This window comes from Puntigrus tetrazona, chromosome 4 (genome assembly GCF_018831695.1).
Source record: "Puntigrus tetrazona isolate hp1 chromosome 4, ASM1883169v1, whole genome shotgun sequence".
NCBI classification, from domain to species: Eukaryota; Metazoa; Chordata; class Actinopteri; order Cypriniformes; family Cyprinidae; genus Puntigrus; species Puntigrus tetrazona.
In genome coordinates this window covers 16,710,340-16,727,065 of record NC_056702.1, presented here as the reverse complement: position 1 = coordinate 16,727,065, position 16,726 = coordinate 16,710,340, and the positions used below count along the sequence as shown (strand labels likewise).

The 16,726-nt window shown below is 36.6% G+C and overlaps 1 protein-coding gene across 2 annotated transcripts; it reads left to right on the top strand.

The window, feature by feature from the left end:
• The first annotated feature begins 2,271 nt into the window (after window positions 1-2,271).
• Window positions 2,272-16,542, top strand: LOC122343211 (protein-tyrosine kinase 2-beta-like). Of its 2 annotated transcripts, none has more exons than XM_043237521.1 (31): window positions 2,272-2,396; window positions 4,379-4,611; window positions 4,870-5,048; window positions 5,132-5,219; window positions 5,307-5,386; window positions 5,626-5,688; window positions 5,787-5,841; window positions 6,152-6,292; window positions 6,395-6,469; window positions 6,570-6,671; window positions 6,772-6,904; window positions 7,168-7,207; window positions 7,397-7,425; window positions 7,508-7,555; window positions 7,659-7,753; window positions 7,919-8,000; window positions 8,794-8,894; window positions 9,453-9,568; window positions 10,231-10,331; window positions 10,535-10,624; window positions 11,594-11,798; window positions 11,903-12,011; window positions 12,103-12,162; window positions 13,228-13,350; window positions 13,548-13,697; window positions 13,799-13,834; window positions 14,049-14,073; window positions 14,214-14,260; window positions 14,817-14,951; window positions 15,052-15,132; window positions 15,301-16,542. In XM_043237521.1, the coding sequence occupies exons 2-31, from the start codon at window positions 4,420-4,422 to the stop codon at window positions 15,535-15,537; spliced, it is 3,018 nt and encodes a 1,005-aa protein (XP_043093456.1). In that variant the 5' UTR covers window positions 2,272-2,396; window positions 4,379-4,419; the 3' UTR covers window positions 15,538-16,542. The 2 variants fall into 2 exon arrangements, with proteins under 2 accessions (XP_043093456.1, XP_043093455.1); XM_043237520.1 differs by lacking the exon at window positions 2,272-2,396 and adding an exon at window positions 2,696-2,881.
• The last annotated feature ends 184 nt before the right edge of the window (window positions 16,543-16,726 follow it).

Sequence of the window (16,726 nt, the reverse complement as noted above, 5' to 3'; positions counted from 1 at the left end):
TTATAAACATTTAAAATAATAATAATAATAATGATAAAATTATGGCACAAAATTAACAATAAAAACTGTCTTAAAGTACAGTTATCTATATAATACTTAACACCAGTTTTAATCACTGACTTTTAAGCTGTGAGAAAAATGGCAATATTTAACTGTAATATGTTACAATAAAATTCAGGCTTGACATTTATAGTATAATATAATACGATATAATATTAATATTATATTATATTGTATTATATTATACTATAAATGCCAAGCCTGAATTGATTTCACTGTAAACTCCTAAAATACACTTTAGAATAGGTAACATTTGTTACCAAAGCCTTCAACACAGCACCTTAAACACAACACAATGCATGATGCAGTGCATATTTCATCTATATCACACCTGTGAAAAACAATGCAGAAAATCGTTCAATGCATTGGGCTCTGTTCGTTATTTTTCTCCGAGTGTGTTCCCTCTGAAGTTGCTCTGTGCAGCTGCCTGTAGTAAACCGCAGAACCACTACTACAAAAATACTGTAAAGGTATACGCTGTAAATCCATGTCATCTTACCACCTTTAGAGAGAGAGTGTTTGCGTAGTTAAATGACTGCTCGACCCACTTCTGCCAATGTGGTGACAGAATGACAGCAAAAAGAGCAATAGGTGTGACCATCAGTATAATGAGCATTTAAACGTATCCCATTAAAGCTTAACAGTCGGAGTTCTTCTTGGTTGAGCTACCTCAGAACAGAACAGGCACAACCTCTGATTCAAGAACAGCTCTAATTTCACATTCATTATATAGTCGGACACGTATCAAAGGCCCAAGAACGAAACTGACAGATGAGAGCCTAATTGTGGTTCAAAAATATTGTTCATGCACAATAGAGAGTCCGCTTACCCAACACAAGCAGCGAGCTCTGTAATACCGAGTCTGCTCTTGATGTGCGTGTCTACATTGTGATTCTTCTGCACATTAAACATTATTAAGGACCGATCAGTGTGACTTCGGTCTGCCCACAGCGCCGGAGTCCCTCACGCGTGCTGCATTCATCCTGAAGGGGTCAAGCTGTCAGAGATGAGTTTAAGGTCCACGCAGTGTATGCATGTGACCAGGAAATCAACCATATTGTCGTTTTCTAGACACTGCACAAAGAATTGCATTCAGCTATATCTTCATCAGAGGATGGAGGGATGTTTTTCCATTGTTGTTGTGAATATACTGCCATCTACCGAGGCAGACAGTTTATGGTTCAGTCACTATTTGTTACAGACCTTTTTGTGGTGTTCTTCACAGACATTAGACAGTAATACACTAACATATAACCCCAAACGGTTTCAGTGCTTTAACTCCTTCTTTAAGCCAAAAATGCTGATAAAGAACAGGACCATGGCAGTGCTGCTGTAGTATGATAAACTATTTATTAATATTTTGTATTTTTTTAGCATTGATCTATTTTTTGTCCTTTTTTTTGTTGCTAATTTTATGTGCTTCTGCTATTTTTTTTATTATGTTTAGAATATCTGTATAATTATTTCATTTTTATTTAAAATGTAGTACTTTCATTTATATCACGTGCCTGACAAAGCAACATTTTAAACGTTTAGAATTAATTTTATTGTTTTTCAACAATATTGTAACATTTATTTCAAACAGCAAAGGTAACTTGAAACAGTTTTAAGTTTTATCAGTAGCCTGTCAAGCGGCGTTTAAGGGAATAGATTAACGTGAATGGGAGGCCAAAAAAAGCCGATGTTTATTTCATGTCACTCAAACCTAATAATGTTACGAGCTAAAGTTGTAGCATTGTACCTCACTGCCCCTCGCTTATTCAAACGCATTGCGTAAAATTGCAAAATGATTATTTTAAAGCAATGTAAGCATTATAAAGCAACACTGTAATTCTTGATCGTGACATTTTAATTAGCCGTATGACTTTTTGCGTCACTTTACAATTGAGGGGCAAAGTCTAAAATGGTTGTTTCTAAAGGTGGCCAGTAGATGTCAGTCGTGTCTTAAAAAAAAACAGAATAGTGATTAACGAAGGTGAGTGTGGAAAAATCTTTTAGTTGGAAAAGTTCAAAATTGAGGAAAACTTTATTATTATTATTTATTTATTTTTATTTCTTTATTTTTTTTTGCCATTAAATGTCTGTTAAAGCATATGACTTGTGTATTGCAAGTGCAATACATACATTATTACAATATGACAGAAGTGCTGTTATCAGTGGCGACCGTTTGCTCTCACCTATAACGGGAGTGGGAAAAATAGGAAGTACTCCCAAGCTCTCAAGGGAGTGGCCTGAGCAGCAGTCTCTCCGTCTGTCTACCTGAGAGTCTGAGAGCTGGACTTTGACTCAGGAACTTTAAGGAAATAGGAAAAAACCTAGAGCAACAACTTCGCAAGGTCAGTGAGCAACTTACATGAATACATGGTTGACGGCGGCGGGCGAAACATCGCACTAGCTTTTATTTTACAGCAATAGTCGCTTAATAATTCTTAATAATTCACTCATTAAAATTTCAACACAAATTTTGCCGATTGGGTCGATCCCAAAGTGTCGTGATATATGGCTTAAAACAGGCTTAAAAGGCGCAATTGTATATTAAAACACTTTAAACACGCAGATGTGTAGGCTATATGTGTTTTGGCAGGGCAAGTCTGCGCAGGTACAGTTATGTGCACGCGCATTCCTTTATGGAGAGTCTGTCTGAGAAACCTGCTATCGACGATTTAATAGTGAGATCTGCCTCGGCGTTTGTTTAGTGTTTAGAAGAAGTTTAAGGCAGTCTAACTAAGTTTTTCCACCCTAAACTATAAGTGCAAGGCAATACAGGACCTCCGTATTCGGCTCTTTTGGGTGAGATAGATTATGTTCCAGTAAACCATATGTAAGTATATAATTAAAAGCTTAGTATTATAAAGGTGCATGTGTACTTTTTTTGTCGTAGAGATGATAGTGAGAAGTGAACAAACTTGTGAACAACAGAACTTGAGAGTCTGTCCATATTGATGTGTTTATTTGCTTCCTGCTCTCAGTCAGTGCATATACGTTTAAAAAAAAAAAAAAAAAAAAAAAAACAACAACACAGAACTGCGTAATTCAATTACTAATAAATGGATAATAAAACGTTAGACATGTTAAACCAGCTTCTTAAAATCATCTTTGGTGTTTTAGAATTTAATATCGAAATACTCTCCCACCCTGCAGGTAAATATAGATGTGTTTTCTCTTTGTGCTCTTTGTAGCTGGGAGCTGGTGTTAGCTTGCAAAAACTATAGCCTCTAGAGGTCAAATCCCACATACTTGTTATCTGTGCTAGATTAACCGTTTCAGAACAAGTCAATACTTTCTGGTTGCTACACCGATGATCATTTTGTTAAACTAACCAAACTTTAAAAACAATGCCAGCTTTCCTCGAGTGTGACACTGACATTTTAGCCCTGCGTAAGACTTAAAACCAACACCAAATAAAACTAACATTAATTCCTGGCGTTCATGACACGGTTTAAAATAGTAGCAATGAGGGATTATAATTAATCTCACATTATTTAACGCACAGGTTTCGTCACATGCAGGCATTGCACAAGGTGGAATTATGCTTGAGTGAGTAAAAAAAAGACATATAGCCTTACTTCTAGGAATTCATTGCCTCAGGCAAACAACACAGCAAGACAAGCCCTAAAAGGGAATACACACACAGAAACATGGACTCACATGCATACATTCATAAACTAGCATCTTGCTGCGCCTTTAGATTTTATGTCGGACACCATTTCACCAGTATGAAACCACACTGCAAATCAATCCATATTGTATTATCTCCGCATTCCAGTAAATACAATCACACGGGCGTGAGAGAGATAATTATTTGAGCACGGAAACACTACCACTGTGAGCAAACATAGCAAAGCAAACTTTGTAACTTTGTCCCAGTGGATGCACTGAACTAGGTATGTGAAGGCTTTTTAATCTGGTAAGGTTTTAGGTTGTCTAATAGCTATTCACATTATACGGCTTCGTATATTAAAGTTTTTAAATGTATTATATTTGTATGCATCTTGATTGCTCGAGTTTTTATGTCTAGATCTCTGCCATTATCTAATGCTCACTTAAAGTTAATCTTAAAAAAAAAAAAAATGTTTTAGAAATCTCCTAATGAATATCTATTTTTATGTTGTCATTTATGTTGCGATGCATGAATCAATTTTTCACTTTTAAAAATGACTGCTTTTTGTTATATTTTTAATTTATTTAGACAAAATAATATGTGTGTATATAAACATTATTGTATTGCCATTCATGAAAAATGCCTTAGCACGTGCCGCACGTGGCTCAATTAACAGTTAACCCTGTTTTTGTGTTCCCGAACCGGTCTTTCTCCCAGATGAGATGATTATGTAATGGTGTGTGGATATCTTTGAGGACATGGCGAGCGATGCAAGCACCCTTTCCTGGAAGGTACCCACGCAGGACTGGGATGGGGGCATCAAAAGCCCTGACCTGGGTCCTGTTGGAGATGGCGGTCCCGTGAAGATCATCAAAGTGTGCTTCAGCAGCAGCAACAACCTCAGCAAAAACTTCAAACTGGTCAAATGTGACAGCTCATGGCAGATGAAGGTATACGTACACTTCTGCTCCAAATGTTAATATATTTTAGAATTAATTTACCACAGATGTGATGCTTAATATATATGTTGAGTTCAAAAATTACATAATTTATGTGAATCTTTTGCTACATAGAAAAATCGTACTACCCCCAAATGTTTGATTGGTTATCTGCATGAATACAAAAACTGAATCATGGTATTTATAGTAATAATATGCCAAACGATGGAACGCCATGTCTTAAAACCTGTGTTTTTGCTTATTCATCAGACAATAATTCAGTCTATTCTGATCAGTGGGCGTTTGGGCCCAAATGTGCAAAACCCCGGATGCTTTGGGCTGAGGCTTAAACACCTCAAATCTGAGGAGCTCCACTGGCTTCATCCAGACCTGACTGTAGGAGAGGTTGAGCAGCGCTACGAAAGCCATCACGCCGAGGCGGAGTGGAGGTGAGGGAGAATGAAAGCGGTCACCGTTGACTCATCTCACCATTATTTGAACTTTTCATAAACGTGTGTGTGTTTTATTACAGATATGATCTTAGGATTCGCTACATTCCCACTGATTTCATGAAGAGGTTAAAAGAGGACAGGACATTCCTTTTGTATTTCTATCAACAGGTCAGCAAACATCTCCAGATATCCTTTCTGTCTCTGCTCGTATGTTTTGTTTGTCAGTTGATGTAAACACTGTTCCTTTTCTGGCAGGTGCGTTGTGACTACATGCAGCATCATGCTAGCAAAGTTAGCGACGGCATGGCACTCCAGCTGGGCTGTTTGGAGATCAGGTAAAAAGCACAGGCTGTTACTCATATTGTCTGATTATCCAGCGCAAATGCAGGACTTCATGGCAGGACAAATGCAGTATACCTTTTCAATGTTATAACCAGAGCTTTCCCAGAAGTAAAATGAGCAATGTTCAATTATTCACTAATTCAATTTACATTACTCTAGTTATGAATTATTATTGAATTGTGAGGTAATTCCAGAGCGTTGCATCACATATATGGCTTGTTCTGTGTTTCAGGAGGTTTTACAAAGACATGAATGCCAAAGGTCTAGAGAAAAAGTCCAATTTTGACTTGTTAGAGTAAGTTTAGTTTTTATTTATTATTATTTTCTTTAAAAGGTGATATATTTTTTTTTTTTTACTGTTTGCTAACTGTTTGCTGGTGATTATTTATTTAGAAAAGATGTTGGTCTGGACCTGTTCTTTCCTAAGGGACTTATTGACAGTATGAAGGTTAGATTTGTTTTCCACTTTTCTTCTGTTTGTCATTATTTTATTATTGGAGAACTTTGCTTCCAGAATGAACATTTCCTGATAATTAAATCGCTTTCATCCACGGGTCCACAATATTTGTGTCTTTCTTATTTCTGTCGAACAAAAAATTCCTCCACTGGATGACATTCGGGTGAATAAATTATCAGGAAATTTTCATTCTGGAAACGAATAACGAATGAGGGAAAATGCAGGGATTATAAGTGGCAGCTTATACAGACTTAACACAGAGAAATTCTACATCTAAACGGTCAAATTTTGGTTTTACCAGCCCAAGCCGCTGAGGAAACTCATCCAGCAAACGTTTCAGCAGTATGCATTACTAAAGGAGGACGAGTGTATGATCAAGTTCTTCGAGACCTATGGGGAATTCTCCAACTTTGACGAGGAAATATTTCCTTGCGAGCTAGTGGTAAGTTCTTCAGCTTAGGTGTTAAAAATGTGGGGGTTTATTCAAAGTGGAAGAGTTAATGCGCTAAATTGAATTTACTAAAGTCCCTCTTAATCTACACAGCAAGGTTGGAGTTTAGCAGTGGATTTAGTCATTGGTCCCAAAGGCATTCGGCAGCGTACCAAAGCAGACTCCACCGTGAGCAACTTTGCACTTAATTTCCAATCAAGTATTATTTTCATGCCAGTTGTCATTGTCCAAATGTTGTTTCAAGTTCATGCTCGTTTATTCTCCCCAGGCTGTTTGCCTTGCTGAATTTAAACAGATCCGATGTATCAAGTATAACACACAGAGTGATGGCAGAACGTTGTTGCTTATCGAAATTGAGGGTGCCAAACAGGTGAGAACGTTCTCGCTGCAGTATTAGGCTGTTAAACTTTATATGCACAGTGCCACTCTCGTGGTAAACTAGCCGTGACCTTTTTTCTCCCCATTCCTAGCCTCTTTCCATCAGTGTGGCGTCTCTGGCCATTGCGGAGAACATGGCTGATCTGATCGATGGCTACTGTCGGTTGCTTAACCACACAGACTCATCTTTGATAGCTGGTCCAAATAAAAGTAAATCTCCTAAAGGTAAGCCCCAATTAACGTATGTCTGCGAATGTCAATAGTCATTTTAAAAAGAGTCATTTAAAAGAGTTAGAGATTGTGTGAACTACTTCCAGGGAATTAATCGTTATGTATTTTTAGATAAATTACTAGGATTTTTTCTGAGTTCATGGCAGCTCTCCTCTGAATTTTGTGCATTTTGAATTATGTCTTTTGTGATTAATGTGGGTTTGGGGATTGCCATATTTCTCTGTATTGAAAATTGAGATTTATATTTGCTGTCTTAGGTGTGCAGTTGCGCAACTCTCTCCCTGAAATTCCCTCCAGGTGAGTACATCAACATTCCTCTGTCTCGGTTTTCTTCTCCTCAGGACTACAACACAGAATGAATATTAATTGCTATAACTCTAAAGTGATCTCTTATGGAATAATTTACGGACTGAAATGGATTTGTACATACATTTTAGATAATTTATTTGACTGTCCTTATTGCTATTCACTCATTCCTGCTGTTAGTAAGAAGACAGAAAGCTTCAGATACAGCAGTGAGTATCATACCCTTAAGTTGATCTTCACTGTATTATGATAAGTTCATGACAACGTGACAACATCAATTCTATCTTTCAGACTCTGATATATACTGTGAAATCCCGGATGAAAAGCCGCCACCACCTGGTATGCATGGGAATTGTTTTATATATTTCAGTATTAAAATTGTGCATTTAGTGTTGTTTATTATTGTTCGCACTGATGTGCTCTTTGTGTGTTTTCACTTTAGCTAAGGTTGGACTCAACAGGAAAGATATTATCCTGAAATGTATGCTGGGCGAAGGTTTCTTTGGGGAGGTTCATGAAGGAGTTTACCATAAAAAGGCAAGCAATACTAGGCACTTTAGTCATGTGATGATGCAATGACAATTAAAATGTTTTTGCAGGTCAAACCTGGATTTGTCTTTTACAATAAATGTGGCATGATGGAGTTAGATGTCTTACAATACAGCAAATCTCATTATTGATGACTTGGTGTTATTTGTACAGAATGGGGAGAAGATCAGTGTTGCGGTGAAGACCTGTAAAGAATGTGCACCTGACGTCAGAGAGAAGTTTGTGGGTGAAGCTGGTACGTAAATGAAAACTCAGGGTACTTGTTATAGCCTATTAAATCCAATAGTTTCTTCAACTACAGACATTTTTGGATCTGTGGAATTTTAGATGATAAATTATCACAACATATTAAATTGGTGTGTACACAACGAGTGTGTATACTCATCAATCACCAGATAATTCATTTTCATCGTCACTGTCATTGTTTTCTAAAATGTCAGTTTTTTTCTGACATATCTCAAATGATATATTGGGTTTAATAACATTCCATGGTGGAAATAACATTTTAAATATTTTTGGATTTCTTTGATTTGCTAAGGATAAAATTATAAGCGTAGGTTTGTGTATTTTACATAAACACAATAAATATGATTGTATAATTTCACAAAATCACAGCCTGAATAGAAGTGATGTGCAAGAAAAACAATATTTCCACAGTATTGTTATATGATATATGAGGAAGCCTGAATTCAAAAGTTTAATTGCTACTTCTTTTTCTAGATATTCCAGGTGCAGCTAAAATGTTTTATTTTGTATAAAATGTGAGATTTGTTTTTGCTTATCCTTATTCAATCAACTGTTATAAAGGTTTAAATGGGAATGAATGTAGGTACGGACAGTTTCAAAGGTTGAGAACCACTGCTGTTGTCTCTGACAGTGAACTTTTGAAAAACCCGATCAGTTCTTTTTTATATATTTTAAGAAAATGTGCGTTCCATATTTTGAAACAATATTATACATTTGAAATGCAGCAAAAATAAACAATAAAATCTAATAATGAGTAACTACATTCTTTCCCCTGAAATCAGTAATCATGAAGAACCTGGACCATCCGCACATAGTGCGACTGATTGGAGTGATTGAGGAAGACCCGGTATGGATCGTCATGGAGCTGTGTCAGCACGGGGAGGTAAACAACAGCCCAGATGCTGGATGTTATCACTCTTGTTTGTATTACACGTCAAAACACGTCCTTTGGAAAATCGCAGGACTAATAATGTTGTCACTATGAGTGATTATTTTGGGGAGGGCGGTAATAAATTGTATGAGATAGAGGGGTTTACGTAACTTTAAAATTAAATCAATAAAATTCCCTTTCAATCCACAGTGTAATCCCATTTGCCAGGACCCCGTGATTGATTTGGCAATCTCAATTAAGTGAATGCCATAGATATGACTCTATTAACATTTACAGTCTCTGTAAAAGAGCCATAAACTGTTTACAAACTCACAGGAAGTTCAGCATTGAACGGATCCACAACACTGCGTCTCGTCAAGTACAGAATGACTGACTTGAGCAGTCGACTTACGGCCAACTCAGATGTGTGCATGATTTAATAAGCCAACCACCGTAGGGTCTGAAAAAAACATCTCAGGGCATCATAAAGCCTAGCTTTATTTCCTTCACTTTAATACAATTTATTGTTTTGCTATACTAATCCTTGAAATGCATGTTTTGTGTTTATAGCTGGGGAAGTACTTGACAAAATGTCAGCAGAGTTTGACCAGTATAACTCTGGTACTCTTCAGCCTACAGATCTGCAAAGCGCTTGTTTACCTACAGGGAATGAACATGGTCCACAGGTGCAGTATTTTTCATTCCTTTTTATCCATCTGATTTATACTGTCATTTAAAGGTTTGGGGTCAGGACAGTTTATGTTTTTCTCGTTTATTTGATTTGTGAAATTTAAATAACTGATTTCTATTAATGTAGTGTAAAATGTAATTATGGCAAAGCCGAAATTGTAACATTATTACTCCAGTCAATCTGATTTGATGCTCAAGAAACATTTCTTATTATTATGTTGAAAGCTGATGTGCTGCGTAATATATCTGTGCAAACATTCATATATTTTGCAGGTTTCTTTGAATGAAAGTTCGAAAGAGTAGCATTAAATGAACATTTTGTACCATTACTGTAACATTATATTTACTGTAACTTTTCATCAATTGAATAAAATATTAATTTGTTTAAGAATAAAATGTCTGTTAATGTATCAAAACATATTTACATTTTAACATGCACTTGCGTACGGTGGAAAGAAAAGCCTGAGACCATCCCTGGAAATAAATTGTTTTTTTAATGATGTTTTTTTTAGTGATGATGTTAAATGCACCACCTTTTCACTCGCATTTTTATGCTGATGACATCAATTTAATATAGACAAAGCTACAAAACAGAATCATTTTCGCTGGTGGTGTAGTGAATTCAATTTTTATTGTCATTTGTGGATCTGCTTGACAGAGACATAGCTGTACGAAATATACTTGTTGCCACACCTGACTCGGTGAAGCTGGGTGACTTTGGCCTTTCCAGATACATAGAGGATGAAGAATATTACAAAGGTTAGCTCAGCTGTGTTACACACTCATAAACGTTATGATTTGTTTAATCATTTTATGATTCATCATTTCATTCTCTGCTGCAACTGTAATCATCCTAACTCCTCTGTCACGTTATAAAATCTTCTAAAATATCATTTGTTGTGTTGTTTATATTCCACTTAACAAGCACGGAAATTCCTCATTACCTTGCATTATGTCTTCAGCATCTGTTACTCGTTTACCGATCAAATGGATGGCTCCTGAATCTATTAACTTCAGACGCTTCACCGCAGCCAGTGACGTGTGGATGTACGGTGAGTTTCTAGAAGACAATCAACAGATTTCAACATGTCTATGGTACCAAACAAATTTAGACAGACACTCGCTTGTTTAATTAATCAATATTGCCAACATTTTGAGTATATATTTAATATATGAGTCTGAAAGGGTATTCGGAAACCAGTATTTCTAAAATTGCCTTCGTGCCTCTATATTAGTCATCGTAAAATTCTCACAGGGTACATAATTCATTTTTATGAATCCAATTTCCAGTTTTGGCACGCTTAACCGCCCTGTGCTTACAAACATTATTCAGCACTCCAGGGCCACTATTAAACTTAATTTATACAAATTTCATTTCCTTCACAACTTTTTACAATTTGCCAGTTCGTTTTAATCAAATTTCTTGGTGCAAGAATTACGTTGACGTAAAAACACAACTGTAAAATTTTCTGTACTGTAATTTATATTTCTTTTCAATGAGTATTATTCATAATGCCAGGCTAAGCCCCTAACTAAAACACCGGTTAAATAACACACGACTAGCCAGACAGCGAACCCTGTTTGTGGAGCTCAGCTGCCATGTTCTGTGAATCTTGAGCTTTCACTTACTTTTTTCTGATTGATGGCTTCACATAAGAGTGCTGCCCCACCATTAGTACTGAAGCAAGGAGAAAGTCGTGGATCCCAGCAAAGTTACTTAAGCCTACTTAGCCTTTTTTCAGAGAAGAGCAACTCGACTATCATTCGCCCTCATGTCATTCCAAACCTGCATGACTTTTTTTTCTGTGGAAAATCATAGAAGATATTTCAAAGACTGGCATAGACGCATCTTGCATTGTAGGAAATGCAGACCGGTTTAAAATGACCTGAAGGTGATTACACAATGACGATTTTAATTTTGGGTGAACTTGCCTTTTAGCATTTACTTATCCTTATGGGATGATATGATGTTCCTAAACCCCTCACTTCTGTTTTCTACCCCTCGTGTTGTTCCTGTCCAGCTGTGTGTGTGTGGGAGATTATGAGCCGGGGTAAACAGCCGTTCCACTGGCTGGACAACCGAGATGTGATTAACCAGCTGGAGCAGGGCAACCGGTTGCCCAAACCTGAGCAGTGCCCTCCTGCCCTGTACTCTCTCATGACCCGCTGCTGGAGCTACGACCCCCGCGAGAGACCCACCTTCACCGAACTGGCCTGCAACATCAGGTTTCTCCCTTCGTGCTCTGTAATAATGTAGCCCTGTATCATTTGCATTGATGATCCTGATTAAAAATCAATGTTTTCAATATGTAATCATGTAATTTGTACAGTGATGTCCACCAAATGGAGAAGGAGTTAGAGGTGGAGAGAGAGAGAGACAAATCCCGTAACACCCGGGTCCTGGATCCCAAGCTTAACATTAGTGAACCTCCACCAAAAGTAGCTGTCAGCTTTCATACACTGTTTGTTTGCTCTCGCACCCAGCAGCACATTGGACCTAACGGTCAGTGTATTTTGTTTATACCTCCAGCCTTCCAGAGTCAATACCAGCCGTTTCGGAAATACCCTTGGTGTCGGCCTACATCTTCAGGTACCGTAGTGTGTTCATTTTGTTTAAAATATCAAGACACAAAGCAATAAATTGTTTCTATATAGAAATACTGATATTTAATTGTATATCCATTTATCAATAGTATTTAATGAATAATATACTTACTAATTACTAATGCCCCTAGAGTTTACGACACGGAGAAACGAAACCTGGCAAAAAAGAGGAAGTGGTCTTGTGAAAGAAAAATGTATCTTACACTGAAAACACCAGTTAACCGTGTAATTGCAACCAATAACGCTACATTCATTTATATAGTATACTATATATATATTAAAATATTAGTAAATATAAACATTATAGCCTCTTTCGCTCACTCTATAACAAATATTTAAAATTTACCAGTATTCAGAACAGATTAAGAATGAAAAATAAGTAGGCTAGTTATAAAATTGTATATTTAACTATAAAATAAAACACAAATTAGGCCATTGGCAGTCATTATAAACAGCATACAAATGGTTTTCATAACAGCATATGTAGTCTTTACTTCTCTTATGTTCTAATATCTGTAAAATCCGTCAAAATGTTTGTTTGAGCACTGCACTCTGATTTTACAGCAAGTGGACCTTAAAATATAGCGTTTGGTTGACTGCATTTTAGTTTTATGATGAATAGCAGAAATATCAGGCAGCACTAGAACTAATGTTGTTTGTGTGCATGAGGCAACTGTGTATCAGATGGATTCAATAAAATAAAGACATAAAATGCACAAAAACGAGTGTAGCCTATACTTCACAGATTTTGTTTTGTTATGTTAACTGTATAGCCTATTATATGGTCCTATTTATATGCTAAAAGCTAAATATAAAGCTAAAACCCTTCAAAACGATTGACTTTGGTTTACGGTCAGGAAAATAACCTACAAAATTCTGTTCCAAATCTCCAGTAGATTTAAATGCTACTCAGATAATTCAAAAACTTGCGTAGACGAGACCAGATGTGAGATTCCAATTTTTTGTTGTACGTTCGTTTTGTAAATGAAGCCCATTATGTTTTAGGTATATGCTGTATTCATTTGATTTGTTCTACTTTTATTTTCACCAGCTTAATGAGGCTTTATGTGCCAGTTCACCAGACCTGGCCAGCCCATGTGATTACCAGTCACCTGTGGACTCAACTAGCATCCTCGCCATAACCACATCCCCACCTCGTCGCCGCAGTCTTGGGGTAAAATTAGGCCTATTATTACATTGTATTATTATTACGGTTTACTAATAATTTATTTTTAGCATTTAAGATTTCTATTATTTATTTTTTTTATTTTAAAATTAGAAAATAATTGGCTTTCACAGGAGTTTTTTTTTAAGTTTTAATAACTGATATTATATTAGAAGCTATCTAATATCTGTGTGTGCATGGGGTAGGAGGCTGAGTTCAGTTTCGGGCCGACCAGTAAGGAAGATGCTCAGCGGCTGTGGCAGGTAGAGAAGGAGCGCATGCAGGATACTTTGAAGATGCAGAAAGAACAGATGGAGGAGGACACAAAATGGTTAAAAAAGGAGGAGAAGCTTCTGGTAAGGACGACAGACTATTTACCAATATCTTATGTATGATAATATAGGTTTTCCTTTATTATTATCATTATACACATTGCAAACTTGTTTTTCTGCATCAGGACCCAATGGTTCAGGAAAACACAAGCATTCCTGAGGTTTGTTTGTTTAGTTTTTGTTGTTTTTTTACATACATTACATTCCATTAATAACATTTTCAGGTAACACTTACTGCAATAATGCTCATTGGTTAACGTTGGTTATCATTAGTTAACATTGCTACCCATTTTCATTTGATATATTTTATGTATTTTTTATTTTATATATTTTTTATTGTAAAATGTAATGATTTTATTTGTATTGTATTATCAGACACCTGAACCACCACTTAGTTACGGTAAGTCTTCTGCATTCTACAGGAGTAGACAACAAAATTTAAATAATTAGTTGCATAATAAAGTTCAAATTAACACTATTATTAATATTTAATATTAATGTGTTTCCTGCTATACTGACTCTGTCATGTATCATTTAAAGCCGAACTCCGTCAACCTCCTTCAAAACCACCTAGAATTGCAGTGCAGGTAAGGACTCGTTTGACACGTACATACAATATGCAGGTCGTACATGTTAAAGTGCCCCTATTATGAGTAATGAAAGGTTTATATTTTGGTTTTGGAAGTCCCAAACAACAGGTTGACATGCATGCAAGGTCAAAAAACAATTAGTCTTCTTCTATGCATTTAATTTTACCTTGTTTTTTCAACAGCTCCCAAATGATTCATGAAGCGATTCATTTTTCCAAACCCCTTGGTCAATTTCATTTAAAGCACTGTTTGTGAGCTTTTAACGCCCCAATGCAGAAAGACAGGCAAGGGCGGGGGATATGCTAATATTTCGTATTAATGCCGACATTAAATGGCATGGGACTTGTTTCGAAAACGACTCGTTTCAATGATTCAGAGTCAACTCAAATTTATACACGTGCACTTTCAGCCTTTTAAAACTTTGCAGGATGTTTTCATTCGTTTAGAGCTGTGTTACACACTGCATGAAAGGTCATTTTCAAAAATCCATAATAGGAGCACTTTGACTCTACTTTCTTGATAAGAAGCATAATTCAGTGTCATGTGTCTTCAGCCTGCGCCTACAGCTGAGCTGGACCGCTCAGAGGACAGTGTGTACCAGTGTGTCATGGACGTAGTGAAAGTGGTAGTGCAGCTAAAAAACGACATCAACACACTGACATCTACTGATTACATATCCCCAGTCAAGGTGACAGAAACCAAAGCCTTTATTTAAATCTGATTCCGTTTATGAGCAATATTTCCATTAATACCTCCGCTTACTGTCATTTTAACATTTTTGTCTACAGACTGTGGGACTCTCGTTAAGAAATCTGATCAACAGTGTGGGTGATATACTACCAACCCTGCATGATTCCTGTAGAACAGAGGTAGTATTGACCTTGTTTGAAGGTTCTGCAATCATATAATGTCTGTACGTTTTTGTAAAATATGAAATACTTGGTACAAATCAATGCATTCAAATGTGGTGCTGAAAGTGAATTTAATCTTCTCCGTTCCGGACGAGATTATAATAAGAGTATAAATGTTTCTCTCAGATCGAAGGCACTCAGAAGTTGTTGAATAAGGACCTGGCTGAGCTCATCAGTAAAATGCGTCTGGCCCAGCAGAACGCCATCACCTCTCTGAAGGAAGAGTGTAAGAAACAGATGCTGGCAGCAGCCCACACTTTGGCCATGGATGCCAAGAACCTGCTAGATGCTGTAGACCAGGCCCGAGTGCGCTCAAACTTGGCCAAACCCAAACCTGATGACCCAAACTCACCGACGGACTAGAAGAGCATCTTGGGACATGCCGACTCACAGCTTCAGTATAGGACACTCTGATACATCCATATAAGTTTGAAATGCAGTAACAGGACAAAACCAACACCAGTGACAGACATGAAACAGCCAATAGAAATTGAGGCAGCTCTTGCACTGCAGTTATATCATGTAAAGTGCTTCGTGCAAACATTTAAGATTTAGAACACCGATCAAGCCGGAGGGGGTATTCCAGAAAGCAGGGGTTATCTTACAGTCACCTATATCCAGAACTGGTTGATTTAAATTGTGCTTGCAGTTTGCTTTTAGCCGTTTTTCTTCAATGTTGGAGTAATGTGTTGTATTTTTATAATAAAAATACATTACAAAAATGTCCTGTAGAAAAAAACACTCACATTTTGAACACATTCAAAATGTGTGTCATGGGAATAAATTTGATTTAACTAAATGTTGATTTGTTATAATAGTGCTTTAAAACATTTGTCACTGAAGCCTCATCAAAAGCGAACTTGCATGTAAGTGCTGAATACCTCTGAAATTATAACCTTTCCTTATATAATGAGCTCCACACCAGATAATGTTCAGAGAATTTGTTATAGCTACCTGAAAGTTTTTGGTTTTGGAGATGAAAGTTGAGGTTATTCATGTACTTATCCATGAACTATACTTAAGCTACCCCCAAGCATTTTTGGTTACTTTGATTCTAAATCTTCTTTTAAGAAAAGTCTTGTACAAATGTTAATAACGTAGCTTGCTGAATCCTCCACAGTACACGACCCAACATTCATCTGGACATCTTGTCTTATTAAATATGTGTTTATATTGTAGACCAAAACAATGCAAGAGAGATTCACGTCATGCACAAATATTCTTTTTTATTCTTTGAAAACAACATTAAAAGGTGCCGTTACTTGTAAACGTGACTTTTACGAGACAGAACAGAACAAGAGACACGTAAGATAACGGATGTAAGTCTTTATATCCGTGTCTTTATTAAAGGGAACATTTCCTCCAAAATGAGTATTCTGTCATCATTCAGTTTCCCTCATGAAATTCCACTCGTGTATTAATGATTTTCTTCTTTGGTATGTAAAAGAGGTTTTAAAGAACATGTCCACTGTATGAAAAAAAAAGTAAAGATACCTTGATCATGTTTTACAGAAGACAGACATGCATACCATTCTGTAACTACATGAGCAAT

Excerpts from the sequence above, each read along its gene's own strand:
- LOC122343211 (XM_043237521.1), top strand. The coding sequence starts at position 4,420 with ATGGCGAGCGATGCAAGCACCCTTTCCTGGAAGGTACCCACGCAGGAC. Across the intron at positions 6,672-6,771 it reads AAATTGAGGGTGCCAAACAG|CCTCTTTCCATCAGTGTGGC; the intron begins GTGAGAACGTTC and ends CCCCATTCCTAG. Across the intron at positions 9,569-10,230 it reads GGAATGAACATGGTCCACAG|AGACATAGCTGTACGAAATA; the intron begins GTGCAGTATTTT and ends TCTGCTTGACAG.